The 17,701-nt window shown below is 40.4% G+C and overlaps 1 protein-coding gene across 1 annotated transcript in view; it reads left to right on the plus strand.

Moving 5' to 3' along the window:
- AFF3 (AF4/FMR2 family member 3) overlaps nt 1–17,701 on the plus strand; it is a 478,579-nt gene that overhangs the window by 363,106 nt on the left and 97,772 nt on the right. The window contains exon 12 of the mRNA XM_021714010.1: nt 4,671–4,722. Within this exon, the coding sequence (XP_021569685.1) occupies nt 4,671–4,722 (52 nt within the window). The remainder of the gene's footprint in view (nt 1–4,670; nt 4,723–17,701) is intronic.

A 17,701-nucleotide genomic window follows, 5' to 3' on the forward strand; every position in this document is an offset into this window, starting at 1 on the left:
GCCTCGACCTGCTGGGCTCCGGCGATCCTTCCCCCTCAGCCTTCCAAGTAGCTGGAACTCTAGGCACGCGCTACCATGCCCGGCTAATTTTTTTATTTATAGTAGAGATAAGGTCTCGCCAAGTTGCCCGGGCGGGTCTCGAACCCGCGGGCTCAGGCAATCCACTCACCTCAGCCTCCCAAGGCACGGGATTACAGGCTGAGCCACCGAGCCCAGCTAGGGTCTTACTTTTAAGGCAACATCACAAAGACATCTCAAAGGCCTGGCACCCTCCTGGGTCAAAGGGAATATTAGTAAGAACGAACGTTGACTGCAGGCTCCTTGGTGCAAGGTCCTGTGCTAAGCCCCATCCAAGGATCGTGGAATGAGTTCTCTGGAAAACCCTTTGTGGCAGGTGCCAGGTCCCTCGGCTAGTTGAATGACAGAGCCAGGATACATCCTGGGCAGCATGACTCCAGAATCCCTCTGTGACCACCATGGCCTTCTGCCCCCTCAGTGCCCATCTCCCACCTTGGGGAATTGCTGCCGGAATTGACAAGTAACATCTAGAAAGCACTTAACTGGTCTGGCACAAGCATCCCTTCAACAGCCAGAGCTGCTGCTGGGCGTTGAGGGTTCTGTCACCTGGGAGGGCTCTGAAGGCATGTGAAGGGAAGAGGCAAAGGGAACGTGAAAGGGAGTGGCCCAAGCGAGGCTCCTCATTACCTGGAGCAGGGCCTGGAGGAGCTCAGGGTGTCAGGGTGTGGGAGGGTGCCTGTGCGATCCTGGGTGGTATGGAAGCACAGGGCCTGCTTTTATGTACAGATGACTGATCCCAGACTCTGCTCTCGGTGGGCCCTTTAGAGTATCAGCGTCTGTGCCTTTCTTTTTCAAAAATGGAGTCAGAGATCCTGCTCCCTGCCCAGTGACCTAACCAACATTTAATTTGCATCTTCCTTTTCCTTTTTTTTTTTTGAGTTTGGGTCTTACTTTATTGCTTAGGCCAGAGTGCATGGCACGCTCACAGCTCACCTCAGCCTCCCAAGTAATTGAGACTTCAGGCATGAGCCACCACACCCAGAGATAAGGTTTCACGATGTTGCTTAGGCTGTTCTTGAGCTCCTGGGCTCAAGAAATCCTCCCACCTTGGGCTCCCAAAGTGCGTGAGCCGCCATGCCTGGCTTTATACTCTTGGTTTGACGCTTTTGTTGTTTGTCATTTGATAGACCTAGGTATATTAAACAGATGTGCCAGTTCGTTTCCTTTTGGAAATAGACAAATAATAAAAATGGTCTCTAGGGATTGAGAGCAGGCCAGGCACACAACCACAACAATGTCATCTGTGTATTCCTATGGAGGTGGCCACACCTGCCATCTACTTGCCACACACTGAATATGGGTGTCACAAGTTTTCTCTTCTGCTGTCTAACCATGTTTTCTTGTTCAGTTACGAACTTCAGCCCCTCCTAGGGTTCTCTAAGAGCCCATTCTAATATGTTCAACATTAAAAGTAAAGTTCTCGCCGGGTGTGGTGGCTCACTCTTGTAATCTCAGCACTTTGGGAAGAAATGATGGGAGGATTGCTTCAGCCCAGGAGTTCGAGACCAGCCTAGACAACATAGCAATACCTTGTCTCTACAAAAAATCAAAAAATTATCTGGGCTTGGTGCCACGTGCCTGTAGTCCCAGCTACTCAGGAGGCTGAGACAGAATGAATTACCTGAACCCGGGAGGTCAAGGCTGCAATGAGCGGTGATCGTGCCACTGCACTGCAGCCTGGGCGACAGAGTGAGACCTGACTCAAAAATAAAACAACAAATGAAGTTCTTTGTGAATGTTAAACCAGACTTGAAGAGTGCAGTGACAGGGAGCAAGCTCTGAGCTTCGGAAATCGGGTCAAAGGGATCTGCTTGTGACCATCAGAATAAAGCGAAAGGGCCCCTGGTCTCAGATGGCACTGAGCCTCGGTTTCCTCAGTGTGCGCCTGTGTGTTTATTGGGTGTCGGGCACAGTGTGGCTGTGGTTGTCTACACCAGGTCTGTGATTTCATGTTTTGGGAATAGCACTACCCAGGATTGCTGCGGGAATGTTTGTGTAAGCTGTTTAATTTGTGTTTCCTTGGCCCCTTTTTCGTATTTCGAGATACTCTGAAGTTTAAGTGGACTTGAACTTCTCTTGAGCCTCTTGAAGGCTGTATTTTTACGGGTGGTCGTTTGTTTTTAGAACCCAGCTGAAATACAATAAATTTATTTAAAATATATATATATGTACGAGAGGTAAATTCAGGGATAGAAAAGGCAAATGCTATGCCCCAAAGGTGCAACTTGCCCAGAATAAGGGGATGCAAGGGGCAGTATGAGATTCAAACAGACGTGTGTTTATGTGGTGACACATTTAGCACATGTTTAAAATAGACCCCCAAAAATGAGAACCTCACACACCATTTTTACCGTTGTGATGACTTTTAGCCATGCCAGCCTCACACGGTGACCGAGTCACACATCTGGTTTGCAGCCAAGCTTCCTTATCTGGGTACACGTTGGGCTTTCTTGCTGTGGTCGATAGTGGCCTTCAGATCTGTGCACACTGTTGTCCATATAAAGATTAAGTCACATGACTTCCATCTGACCACAAGGGGGCTTTGTCATGATTGTGTGTGTACCCTCACCCACCAACAGGCCCACCCACACTTAAGAACACCCAATGCTTGCTGGGCAGTCCTTGAGATTAAACCATATTGCAGTGAAACCTTCCCCCAAAAGAGAGGGTGGAGCTAGAAGCAAGAAACTGTCTCCTTCTCTAGTCTTTCTCATCACAAAAACATCTGTGGGAAGGTGCCTCAGCTCAGCTAACAAACTGGTATTGTACTCTGTGCCTCGCTGCTCTAGTCACGGGGGACCCCAGGACAAAGAAAACGCAGTCCACTTTCCTAGCTTACTCCCAAACAATGCTCTAATAAATCACCAAGAGGTGTCTTCTCTTTGAAGCCAAGTGTATGTGTCTGTGACGTTTAGGAAATGAATAGCCTGCCAGATGTGCAGAGTAACTGGGAGTGACCCTCTGTACCGCTCTGCGGTCTCTGCTGATGCTGTTTGTTTGCTGTGGCTTAAATAATGAAAGAACAATACCTCTCGGTACTGGGAGAATAGAGGAGCCTGTGAGGAAGCCGATTTGGTGTCCTGATGGCAGTGGCTTCAATGGTGCACCAAAGACTACTTAGAAATTTCTTAATTGTGTTCTCTAGAACAAATCAAAGAGTTTTTCTACGTGACAGAACAGGGGGAGCATGTTTATTTTGTAGATTCACAGAATCAAAGCAGAGTTGGCCCTCAGAGATTGCCTAGCATAACCCTTCATTTTACAAATAGGGAAATGGGGGTGGGAGGTATTAAGTGATTTGCCCCAGATGGATAGACAGGTGGGGCAGAACTGGGTCCACGCCCTGGCCCACCGGTAATTCATCCCCAGCCCACCCCAAGACTGACTGAAATGACTTACACAAACGTTCTGAGGCATATATCGATGATAGTCCTGTAATTGGCTTTCAGAGGACACCAGGCACATTTTAGGGGACAGCCTTTGGAAGCTGGCTTCAAGGAGGACAATGAGGCCTTTGAGCACAAGGGCTGGGCGGCCTGCACACGGGTGTATGGAGCCCCGGGGTGCCTCAGAAGTGGGCTCACCCCTGCTCCCTGGCATAGCAGCTCCACTCCTGCAGCGTGCTTCCACAGAATGCGCTTCTGAGTAAGAATTCTTTTGAAATGAATTAATCTGAAAACTACTATTCTATGAAGAAACAATTCAGTGATGCCGAAAAGAATACAATTTTATCATCATCACAAATAATAGGTTCTGAAGCTGCCTTTTTTTTTTTTTTTTAACTTTTAACCATGTGTTTCCCACTGTCTCTGGCAGGATGAATCAGAGGGATGGGTGGGTGGGGTGTTGCTTTCACAGGCCTTTCAGAAAGTCCCCTCCTGTTAGGTTTTCCCTTCATAGCAGGATCTTCAGGACGATGTCTTCCCCAGCCTTTTGATGGATGGAAAGCCAAAGAAGCTTTGCTCACAATTCAAGTTCACTGTCTTATGGCTCTTGTTCTCTAATTCTCTTTACCATGAAAGCACCCCGGACAGGCATGAGGACACAGCACAACACCTGGAACAAGGAACACACTAAGCAAATAATTGTGGAATTAAAGCTGCCCAGGAAAAAAAAATCTTTGTTTGGTTCTGGTTTTGTTTTTTATTTTGCTTTTTTAATATTCTTTTCTATTGCTATTTTTGGGGTGCGTGTGCTATTTTGATACAGGTATACAACATGTAATGATCAAATCAGGGTAATTGGAATATCTATCACCTCTAACATTTGTCTTTTCTTTGTGTTGGGAGCATTACAGTTCTCTTCTAGCTATTTTGAAATGTGCAATAAATTATTGTTAAGTATAATTGCCCTGCTAACTCAGAATCTTCTGGAGGCTGCCCGTCTTAGCCTGTGACTATTGTGAGGGTTGATTTGGGTGGTGTGACTGTCTGCTGTTTCCTAAGTGCATCAGAGGGAAAGTGTAAGAGGGAAAGAAAAAGGTTAGGAAATCAAATAGCCTGATTCCTGAAATGTTGCCATAATAAAGGTGATACTTAGGTGTTGAATTATTTTGAATCCACTAATCTGTGCCTCTTTCTTCTATCTTTCAGAATGCTAGAAGATGACCTTAAGCTAAGTAGTGATGAAGAAGAGAATGAACAGGTAAGATTTTCTTTTATGTCGCCATCCTTTGGACACAGATAACGCCGGCTTGTTGGACCGCTAGGTGTTATCTGAGCTGAACTGTGGCGCTCTAGGAGGCTGGGCTTTCCTTTACTACTGAGGAGCTTCTGTGCAGTTGGGCCAATATGTTAAAATACCTTGGACTTCATTTCCCTTAAGCCTTTAATTCTGCAATGTGTATGACATTGAGACCAACAACAGGTATTACAAGGAAGCTGACCAGGATCCGGCTTTACTGTAAGATAGGGTCTTTTTTTTTTTTTTTTTTTTTTTTGGTGAAGCTCATTGGCCTTCTGGAGATCAAATATGTGACCCTAACCTCATCAGCATGCAACAAGCAAATTGTAACATTAAATATTGAGAAGTCTTTTACAGATATTATTAACATTGTGAAGAGCAAAATGTAGAGGTGAGATAAAATGATGAATAAAAAATAATCATGCTCAGTATGAGCTGTTTGTCTTAAATGATAAATGTGCTTGAAATATTCTCCCCTGGTGTTGATTTATCAGCTCGAGACATCAGTCAGGGGGTTATAAATACTCTTCTGATCAGTCAGTTAAGGTGAAAAAAATATCCGCTTAGCAGTCATCACTTTCATTTCTGCATTTCAAGAAATGTTTGTATTTCAAAGCAAGTTTAAAAACACTAAAGACAGATTTTCCTGCACTTCTGTTTCCTTCTTCTCATCACCTATATTGTATTATGTCAAGTTTGGATAAATGTGACAGGTAGAAAGACAACTCAGAGAATTTTTTTTAATGTCGTTTTTGCATGCAATATGAAACACTTATGCTATTCAATTGATTTTAAGATAGTGAACTTAATACAAAGGTATTACGAAATTCTATGCAGATGATTCGCTGTCTAGACAGGCAAATACAAATAAGGTACAGAGAGAACAGACAGAGGTAAAATAAAAGTCAAAGGCAAATTTCAAGGAAGAGTGTCTGAGCAGAACACGGCCATGAGGTCACAGAAGAGATTACTCACCTCATGAGAGAAACGGAGGCACTAATAATGTAAGAAGAGCTTGAGGAGTCTGGAAACTAGACTGGCAAGCAGAGAAAACCCAGTGAAGGAAGGTTACCTAGGCAAGGAAGGACACTCAGGCTTTGAGATTTTAAGGGATTGATTGGTTTGTTTCTAGGTATACACACCAGGGCAGTCAGATATCCACAACACAGAAATCTTAGCTGAAATGCAGAATGGCTTCACTCCTAATTTTGATTTCTTATCTGTGTGATTATGCAGAAGTTATTTCATCTCTTTATGTTTTTTCTCACTGAGTAGCTCAGACAGGTACATTATGGATGAAGTCATATCGGTTGAGTAAATTGTGTGTACTTTATATTGGAAAAAGGTTTCACAGACTATTTTCATCTTTATTAATTTGGAAATAAGTTCCTGAGCTATTTTCAGGAAATATTTCCAATGAAAACTCAATTTTCTAAAATTCGCAATTAATAATGTACTGTACACATTCTCTAAGGCAGTAAGAACTTATAATCATTTTGCTTTATTAGCTTCTCCCTTTCAATCTGCACCCATTGACAATATTGTATTATGAATATACAGGTCAGATCCCGTATTCTTGCATTTGATCCCTTTGTATGTACACCTTCCTATTTTTTGCACTAAAAGGAACTGACAAAATGAATAATTTGATATAGTAATCCCTTTTTCTTAATTTTTTTTGCATATGGTAGCTTAAGTTATTGCTTCAACACTAATTATATTAAGTTGTCCCTGCTTTGGCCTATAATTATACCCTGGTCTAATCACAAAATCATAATTCCCATACTTTAGAAAACAACTAATGAGACAGTATTTTCCTCTCTTTAGGACCAGAGTATGATTTTTTCCTGAAAGAGTATAGCTTCTGCACACATGCAACACACACACACACACACACACACACACTTTATTTCTCTGGCATTGTGAGATTAAATGTTTAACATAAATGATTTTTCCAGATATAATCAGTTTGTCCCTTAAACTCAAAATCTTTCAAACTCTCCAAGCCTACATAAACAGTACAGATTTTAACTTTTTCTTACATTACATCTGGTTATCTCTGTGAACATTGGCTCAGTAGCCTGGAGAGGACTGTAATAAAGAGATGTCCATAAGAGCTTACAGCAGCTGCACCTGTCTGCCCTTCCTGAGACAGCCTCAGGCTCTGTGCATTTGAATGTTCCCTTTTGATGTTTCCATTTCTCCTTGTTGCCTTTGTGCTCTTAAAGATTAAGAGACAGTCTGGTTTAGTGATTAAGAGCACAGCATCCCTGCTTCAGGGGTTCAGATCCCCATTCTGCTACATAGTGCCTTTACAACCTTAGCCCAGCCTCTGAACTACTCTCTACTTCAGTGTCTCCATTTGTAAAATTGGAATTAATGCTAGATCCCCAAGCTTGCCGCTTCCTCAGAACTTGAAGTCACCCATCATCTATATGTCACCATATCCTATAAAGGTTTTTTTGCTTTTATATTACTTACAAAAATGGCTTAAACTTCTTCTAAATGATAAATTTATGTTCTTGATTATCAACTTATCATTGAACACAGCATACATACAGAAAACTACATGTATCATACGTATACAAGTTATTGACTATTAGTAGAACAAAAACACCCTTGTAATCAACGCCTAGATCAAGATACAGACATAACCAGCCTCCTAGGTTCCCTCATGTCCTTTTCCAGCCACCACGTTCCAAAAGAATAACCACTTTCCTGTTTTCTAACACCACAGAGTAACTTTTTTTATTTTATTTTATTTTTTTGAGTTGGAGTCTCACTCTGTCACCCAGACTGGAGTGCAGTGGCCGCTCCCAGCCACTGCAGCCTCGACCTGCTAGGCTCCGGCAATCCTTTCGCCTCAGCCTTCCAAGTAGCCAGAATTACAGGCATGCGCTACCACACCTGGCTGATTTTTTTTTTTTTGTTTTTTTTTTTATTTATTGTAGAGATGAGGTCTCGCTACCCAGGCGGGTCTCGAACCCGCGGGCTCAGGCAATCCACTCACCTCAGCCTCCCAAAGCACGGGATTACAGGCTGAGCCACCAAGCCCGGCACTTTTCTTATTTTTGAACTGTATATCAATGGAATTACACATGTACTCTTTTGTGTCTGGCTTATTTCACTCAGCGTTGTTTGTTAGATCCACCCATGCTGTTGCATGTAATTGACACTTATTCATTTTCATTGCTGTATTGTATTTCAGTATGTGTGTATACGATAATTTATTCTCTAATTGCACTGCTGATGGGCATGTGGACATTTTGGGCGATTAGAATAGTGCTATTATTAGCATTCTTATACAAGTCTTTTGCTGAGCATGGAGGAACATTCTGTTGGGTCTGTGCCCAGGAGTGTAAATACTGGGGCACAGAGTGTGTGCATGTTCAACTTTAATAGATGACCTTATTTTCCAAAATAGCTATACCAATCAGCACTCCTACCAGCAACATAAGAGAGGTCCAGCTGCTCTACATTCTTGCCACACATTTGTCTTTTTATGTTCATGAAGGATATTGGTCTGAAGTTTTCTATTTTGTGCTGTTTGTCTGATTTTGATATCAGGGTAATATAAGCCTCAAAAATGAATTGGGAAGTATCTCCTGCTCTTTTCTTAAGAGATTGTGTAAAAATTTATGTTAATTCTTCTTTGGCAGAATTCTCCAGTGAAACCACATGGGCCCGTAGATTTTTAAAACTTAAAAATTCTGTTTCCTAGGCTGGGCATGGTGGCTCACGCCTGTAATCCCAGCACTTTGGGAGGTGAGGCAAAAGGATTGCCCAGGGGTTCAAGACCATCCTGGGCAACTTCACAAGAACTCATCTCTACCATAAATCAAAAAATTTAGCCAGGCATGGTGGTGCATGCCTGTAGTTCCAACTACTTGGAAGACTGAGGCAGAAGGATCACCTGAGGCAGGTCGATGCTGCAGTAGCCATGAGTGTGCTACTGCACTCTAGCCTTGGTGACAGTGAAACTTCAACTCAAAAAAATAATAATAATTTTTTCTTAGAAGTTATAGGGCTGACTGGGTATAGTAGCTCAAACCTGTAATCTCAGCACTTCAGCACTGTGGGAGGCTAAAGTGGGAGTATCTCTTGAGCCTAGAGTTTTTTTAGTTGGGGTCTTTTCAGTCTTGCTAAAGGCTTATCAATTTTATTGCTCTTTTCAAAGAACTAGCTTTTTGTTTCATTAATGTTCTCTACTTAGTTTTTCTATTTTGATTTCACTGGTTTCTCGTCTATATTATTTTCCTCCTCCTGCTTGCTTTGGGTGCATTTTTGCTCTTTTTCTATTTTCTTAAAGGACATTAGATTATTGATTTCATATTTGTCCTTTTTTATAATGTAAGTATTTAGTGTTATACATTTCATTCTCAGCCCTGAGGTAAACTTCATTCCACACATTTTGACATGTATTTCACTATCATTCAGTTCAAATGAGGTGACTTCTTTGAATCATGGATTATTTAGAACTGTGTTGTTTAATTTCCAAGTGTTTAGAGATCTCCTTTGATCTTACTTTTATTGGTTTCCAGTTTGGTTCCATTATGGTCAGAGAACATATTTTTGTTTGAGTTCAACTCTTAAAAATTTGTTGATAATTTTATATGGCTGGAGATATGGTTTGTATTGGTATATGCTTTACAGACACTTAAAAGAATGTGTATTCTGCTGTTGTTGGCTAGGGTCTTATGTTGATATCAATTATATTCTGTCATTTAATGTTGTTGAGTTATTGTATGTATTTTCTGACTTTCTGTCTAATTGCTGTATCAGTTGTTAAGAGAGAATGTTGAGGCTTCTGACTATAATTGTGGATTTGTTATTTTATCTTTCCATTCTGTCAGTTTTGTTCCATGTATTTTACAGCTCTGTTATTTGGTGCATATATACCTAAGATTGCTATGTCCTGGTAGATTGACCCTTTTATCATTATGGAGTGTCCCACTCTATCCCTTGTCATTTTCTTTGCTCTGAGGTCTATTTTTTCTGATATCGGTATAGCTACTCTGTTTTCTTTTGATTAATGCTTACATAAAGTAACTTTTCCCATTTCTTTACTTTCAGCCTACCTATATTGTTATTTTTGAAGTGTTTCCTATAAATAACATATAGTTAAGTTATATTTTTGTCTACTCTGCAATTGTTACTTTTGTTATATTTATACCATTTACATTTAATGTAATTATCGATATGTTAAAGCTTCAATCTGCCACTTCATTTTTTGTTTTCTATTTGTTTTCTTTGTTTTTTCATTTATTTTTTTCCCTGCTTTATGTGGAGTTTTTTTTTAACATTTTGAAAAATTGCATCCTGATTTATCTATAATGTTCTTTGTGTATTTCTTTGTATAGCCTTTTTAGTGACTATTCTAGGAATTGCAATAGATATATATATTATATGTATATCATCATATATAACTAATATAACTATTAACAGTTCACTGGTGCTTTCATTTGCAAGTCTTCTTTCCTAATATTCTACAATTACCTCTATCACAGAATTTACAATAGTGGATAATATGAAATGTTCTGTCTTCCCAATTTCTTGAGTGAAAAATCTTAACCTTGTTCTGTATCTTACTCATCTTTATTTCCCTAATGCATACTATGACTGACTGGCTTCTAATGGGAAAAACAAACTAATCTTCCCACACAACTGCTTTTACCTTTACTCATCCTTCCCCTCCCTTCCTGTTGCAAGAGGATACTGCCCTGCTCCTGTCAAAGGTGCATCTATTTCCTCTCAGTTACTTGAAGCCTTGTTCTTTTGGTCCTTTTAGGCCTCACCTCCTCACCTGAACTTTTCTTCATTCGGTTACCAATGACCTCCACAGAGCCAAATGGGCGAGGCCCTTTTCAGTGCCTTATCTTACCAAAAGACTGACAGCATTGAAAACTTTTGATCACTACTTCTTTTGAGGAGTCTAATGCCACACTCTCCTGGTTTATTTTATGCCCCCTCTGACTGTTCTTCTCAGGCTCCTTTGCTGACTCTCATTCCCTACCCACTCTTGAATGTTGGAGGCCTTTCAGTATTTATTCCTGACTTCTCCATTTCCACTCTTCTGATTGATCTCTGCTATTCCTATGACCTTCAAACTTTATATACTAACAGTTTCTAAAGTTATTTCCTCAGCTCAGAACTCTCTTCTGAACTGCATACCTACTTGACTTTTCTACTTGGATGTCTCGCAAGCATTTCAAATCCAGTCTGTGCCAAAGTGGATGTCTGGCCTTTGCCACCCCACTATCCAGACACACAAATATGTTCCTCTTGTGATTGTTCCCATTTCCAAAACTATCACTGCCAGACAACCAACTGTTCAAGCCTAGAAACATCAAATTCATCCTTAATGATTCCCTGTTTCTCACTCAAATATTCATTTCCTCTCTAAGTCCTATAAACTCCACCTTCAAAATTAAATATTGGTCTATTTGCCTCTTTTCATCCTGGCTAGTTTAAACTATCATATTTCTGTTCCCTGACCTCTACAATACAGTCTCCTGTAGTGATCTTTTAAAAACGTAAATAAGATCAAGTAATTCCTTGGTCTGAAGTCTTAAATAGCTTTCCCATCCCACCTGGGATAAAATCCAGAGCCCTCAGCATGACCAACACTATGCTGCACAGTCTGGCTTTGTCCACATCTCCCCTTCACACTGAACTCATTCAGAGTACTATAGCCACATGGTCCTTCTCTGAGCTCCTCCAACAAGCCAGGCTCAGCTGCCTCAGGGTCTCCATAGGCAACCTTCCTCATTTTCTGGCTAACACCTACTCATCTTGAAGGTGCAGCATAACTTTCACCACCTCAGGGAGATCATCCCCTTATCTAAATTGGACCCCAGTTAGTCCTCAAAGCAATCTTAATTTTTTTTCCCCTAAATCTCATCATAAGTTTAGTTATGTCTTATATCTTTGCTTTTTCTAATATCTGTCTCTACCAGCTAAACTGGAAGTTTCCTGAGGGCAAGGACTGTGTCTGGCACAGCAGAAGTACTAAATATTTGTTGAGTGGATGCATGAATAAATACGTAATGTCGCATTGAATTGAGAGTACTTCCCGCAGCCTGTTGTCCAGTATCGAAGCCAACCTTTGCTCTACCTTCATTTATTCTACTTAACACTATGATTTTTCAAATTAGTCTTACCCAAATATCAAAAATAATGAGATGACAAAAATATAAGACTCAAGATTATAAATTGGCTATAGCTTAATATACAAATAACCTAACTATTTGAGAGAAAACTATTTATCCTATCTCCATGGAAATGTCTGTAGTCACTTCTGAAACATGCTTACATGTTGCGGTTATAAGTTTTCATAAGTTGCCTCAACACAAGCCTCCAAAACCAAGAGAATGGGTTTCTCTGCAGCCTTCCCTTTCAAGGATAAGACAATTTTTACTATGGCCTCTAGAGCTGGGATTGTGGCAAGGTTTACTTAGAAAGTTTGCAGATATAATTGAAATGGAAGCACAGCCTCATGATTGTGCCTATGGTTTTCCTACTTGATAGGTTCAAACCGGAAATAGCACCCAAAAATTGAGAATACATTTTCTTGTGTGTCTGGGTAAATGATAGATATATGATACCTGGGGCAATTTGTTTGGTCTCCTTTCTATAATTTTTTTTTTAACATTTCCAAAGGACAATGTTTCCATGGGAGAATGTGAAGGAATTAGAAAACTTAAGACAAAATTATTTCTGAAGACACCAAGTACAAAAGAAATTTTATAATGGATTTAGAAGGGAGAGATGAATTATATTGAATGTTTTCCCATTTGGCAAAAAGATGGGTTCTGACTCTCAAGACAAGGAAAGCTTGGGATGTTGGACACAAGCAAATATATAGATGGAATTATGACAGCTAAGGCATGAGAAGAAGGACACATGACTAAGACTTTAAGCAAGGAACAGCTGAGTTAATGTCAGCTGTAGACAATACATAGCTCAGGGAAAGGAAGGAAACAGGGATCCAAATTGAATGACTACGTACATGCCTGAAGCTTCTGGAAATTATATTATCCACACATATTGGGCAGTCTTTTCATTTTAATTATGTAACTGCATTTTTCTCTTTAAATGAGCATGGTTTATCCACTTAAACTACTTTAATTTTACAAGCAGTGACCATTGACCCTAATCTGTAGAAGGAAATTTTCCCCTTATTGGCATAATTTACTTCTCATACAATGAAGAAAAGTTACCTTTTAATCTCCGATCAATTTTGGAGAGCACACAATTAATTTAATAGATATCTACCTCATTAGCATAAATCTGCAAGTTAAGGAGCCAATTATTTTCTTATTTATAATGCATAGAGTAATAATCATTCTCTCAGAAAAAAGTCTAAAGCCTTATTGCATCAGGATGCCAAGATTGTAGTTGAGCTTGCCCTGAGTGCAAAATTGCAGTGCTTACTGCTTTTTTGTTTCTTTTAATTTCTTATGGGGTGGCACAAGAAACATTCCTGTCTCAACGCTCTACTTCTTACTGTGGAGGTCACTGGATGACTCATATGAGTTTGGGGTGTACTATTAAAAGCAGATTGCCAATTGTAATGGGAGCTCTTCATTTTTCCTCTTGTTTCTTTTTAATATGACAATTGCATAACTGAAAGCAGAGCCTTTAAAAAGAACCTCTGAAGGCATTGACAGTGCATGTCAATCAGTGACCAAATGAATTCACTGAATGATATGCAGATGTGGAATAAAAACATAGGCAGATTTTTGCAGCCCACCTCCACTTCCCTAGGTGCATTTTTCTTCTCAGGATCAGCTTGGTTGATGCTGAAGTTCTTGGCCTGTGAAAATTTATTACCCACAGAGTCAATCTGCATTCAGGCAGCCAAGTCTGAATAAATAGAGTCATTGTGCTTGTCTGGGATTTGTGGCCAGAGTTCATCCAGTCAGCGTGACATTCACATCCCAGGAGATTCATAAAAGCCAACACCCTGGTATGTGCTCTTGAATCCTGCCAAAACTGTGTAGAATTATATAAACAGGAGTTGAAGCAGTAATCAGGACCAGGTTTGAGGGGCAAGGTTCCAAAATCAAGTTTCTCGTACATTAGAAATGAACTGTATTGTTGATGTTATTTGTAGCCCAACAAGAGCTAGATAATTTTTACAAAAAAAGTCATTGTGAGAATAGTCTTGAATACCTGCTAAGCAACAGACATCATGCAAGATGCTGGCTTGTTAGTCTTAGTAATATGTGTTATGATAATTTAACCACAAAAAATTTAAGTTAATTTTTGATGCCTAAAGGTCTATACAAAAAGTATGTATTCCACATATCAAATCTCATGGCAACATTAAAAAAAAGAAGAGTATTTTATGTTTGTTTTTCTTTTTAGTCTTGCATTAACGTACCTGACTAAATATCCAATTTGATCATACTCACTATTGGCTTCTTTTTAAATATAGAACCAAACAATAACTATAATTTAAATATACTGCCTATCGGACCTTTGTCATATCTATTTATGAAGTAATCACATATTCGAACATCCAGGCACAATCAGTGAAACTCAGATGTTCAGTAAAAGGGTTGGTTGGTTGAACTGTCATAAAGCTTAGTTAAGTAATTGCATCTTATAAATAAAATTTTACTGTCACCAGAAGCAAATGCAAAATTATTACATCATGCCACTCCTTATAAACATTTGCAAAAAGCATGGGTGGATATATATAAAAACATAATTGCGCTTTTTCGGGTTAAAGGACTGTGATTTCCAAAATTGAAATGGTCAGCCAACTTAAATATCACTGAGCACAGATGTGCAAAGGCTCACAACTCTGTTTCCTAAAATATTTTCTCACACCTCCTCGAGGGACCTGATTAAGATTTATGCAGTTCTAATTGTGTCCAGCCAGCCTGGGCCATGGGATGTGCCTGAGGACCCTGAATGGAAATCTGGAAAAATGAGAAAATTGTATAAAACTTAAAAGACGATTTATTAAATTTGGGCAAACATACAATTAACACAAAAATGGGAAACCACTGCCTTTGTTAAGCTGAAGAATTCATAGAGGGAGCTACAATTTTGAAATGAAGCCAAGGTTTTGCTAATGGTGATATCAATACCACCAACACAGCTCTCCATTCAGGAACCAGGAGAGGGGCCATGCCTCATTAGTCGATAGGCATGCTCTTCTCAAACACAGCTGCCAGCAGGACTGCTGGTTGGCAAAGGAAGTGGAATTCTCCCTCCAGAGGACACTCCTGTTTAACTCAGAGGAATAGCCCTTTGTCCTGTGACTTTAATGGTTCTTTTCTTCAATTGCTTTTTGGGAAGTGAAGCCATTCAAGAGTGGCTGCACCTTGGAGTATCTGCTATCACTCATATCCAGGCGTGAGGGGTGTCATATAGTAAAGGGTTTACCTACAATTACTCAAGTGTTTGGTCCAGATATGCAGTCAGAAAGTTTAGTTTTTATTTTCCCAAATCTTCTCCAAGGAGGGCTGGTTATCTCATAAACCCAGTTTTTCTCGGGAGACTCTCTTAGCCTGTGCTTCGTCAAGGAGAAAAATCATATGTGGTAGTTGTGGGCTCCTTGGTACTTTCCAGTTCCATCCTGATTAGTGCTGCAGTGAGCAGGCAGTGCTGAGTGAAACAAGACCATCTTTTGGCCAGGCACAGCGTCTCATGCCTATAATCCCAGCACTATGGGAGGTCAAGGTGAGAGATTGCATGGGCCCAGAAGTTCAAGGCCATCCTCTTCTTTCAGCCTGGATTTTGTTCTAAAGTTCATGGCATTTCAAGGAAGTGTGTGTGTGATTATGGCATATTACATGTGAAAGCCCTTTCATGTATAAACTTTCTACAATGAACATTACTTGGTACATGTAGAACCTATAGAACTTAAATTATTGAAAATAGTAATAAAAATAGGGGTCAACAATTTACCCCCCCCATCGAGTATCATTTGCATACAGTAAAGCACTGTTCACTCAAGAGGTAAAAATCCTAACACCAATAATAACTTGCTCAGAATTGGTTCAGCTTTCTCTTATGTAATTGGTTTGCAAAGTACAATTAGGAGAATCTTTCCTAGCCATTTCCAAGCCTGTTTTTACCTTTGACTATTGCTATTTTTTCTGAGTAAAAAAGACTTAAGTGAAACATAAAGGCAGATTTAGAATTTGGTTCTTTAAGCACAGGTTGCATTTTTAACAAAAACTACCAAGACATTTATGTTACTTTCATCTGGTCTTTACACAGAAACAAAGTCGTATTTGTATTCCACAGTTTAAAATCTGGTTGCCTTCATAATAACCACCTACCAAGGCCAATGGAAAGTGGACAGGACTCCACCAAAGTGTCATGCTGGGGTAGCATAAGGATTTTTTTTTAAAGGTCCCACATGCATTTGGCAAGCTCAACAGAGTAGGTGATGACTAATCCCAGTATTCACCTGTTGGGCCAAAGACATCATTGATGGGCATCACCATCTTGGCTTTGCTCAAGGTCTGGCCTGCACTGAAATTGCCTTGGGAGATGAGTTCCAGGAGCATGTGAATGACCAAAACCCAGATGAGCAGACCACAAGTTCATGATGGAACCTGCGATACTTGATCAATGCTTCCATTAGGTGGACATATTGAACCACAAGGTAACAGTTCCGGATGCACAAGTCTTTATGTGCTAGGACACTTGATCCATTGCCCAAGAAGAACCTAAATAACTAGGTAACCTGGACTGTGCTAAGAAAATACATCAGCAAATCTTCAACAATGTGAATACGATATCACCGCAGTCCAGTCACTGTGACACATCTTTCCTCTGCATTAAATCCAACCAAGGCTAGGGCTGTCTAGAAGAATGTCAGTCAGCGCTTTGAAAACTTAGCACTTATTACTAGTCATTTCCTTTCTAGTTTTTGCCCTAAAACAGACTCTAGAACACAGACTTGCCCATTCTAGTGAGACCTGGAGGCCGAGACAGCCTTCTAAAAAGTAAATCACCTCTTCACTTTGACCAGTGTCCCAGCATCACCGTCTATATTCTAAACTTCCACTCCTGAGAACCAGACATTTAAATGCACATACTACCTATAGAATATCTTATAGCAGCTCAGCCAACACTGGGGGTGATGGCTGTTCTTGTTTGTTTGCTATCACTTTGAAATTATAGCTAGATTGACACACACTCAGCAAGAAGGCACAATTGCCTTGCCAGTTCTCTGTCCAAAATACAGATGTTTCTGCCCCACTCACAAGACACCCCCAGGATTCTGAGACCAGACAGCCGAGCTTGGATCTTTCACCATCATCCAACAGTACCAGTGGGTCTGGGCTTTTTGCCTGGTGAATTCTCACTGATCTTGGCTCCTACTGAGACATGCACTTCCTTTATCTAGTCCTGTCATGGTGAGCCGTGGAGGTACAAAGATGAATTCCTGAGAAGTTTTTGGCAAGCTTTGAGATCAACAGTGAGGGTTTAACCTTCTTAGGAAGGAGAGATTAGTCTCAGGAACCTAAATTCTGTCCATCTCCTTGTCTAAGAGATGACTCCTATACTTCCTCTTCATTAGCATGCCCAGAGAAAGCTTTCCCCGGTGTCTGTTAGCATACTGCCAGTATCCCACCAGTTCTCTTCACACTGAGACTGGTAGAATTCAAAATCCATCTGGGTCCCTTCTGCTTTCAACCTCCAGCCATAGGAGTTCACAGCAAGACCAAGGCAGAATCTAGCTGCTCTGTGGAGCCCTCCCTGGCCTGGCTCCATTACTCACTGGCTTAGTGACCATTCACAAGCTAATCATACCAAACCTCTGTTTCAGTATCATAATGTACTGGGCAAAAATATTAAGGTAGATTAATATAAGATATTTTATATACATATATGCTAGTATAAGACTACTAGAGTAGACATTTTAGCATCCCCTTTCCTTTCTCCTCCTCACCTTTCTCTTCTCAGGAAT

The sequence above is a fragment of the Carlito syrichta genome, unplaced genomic scaffold (assembly GCF_000164805.1).
Source record: "Carlito syrichta isolate Samal-C Ts95f unplaced genomic scaffold, Tarsius_syrichta-2.0.1 Scaffold305149, whole genome shotgun sequence".
NCBI lineage: Eukaryota > Metazoa > Chordata > Mammalia > Primates > Tarsiidae > Carlito > Carlito syrichta.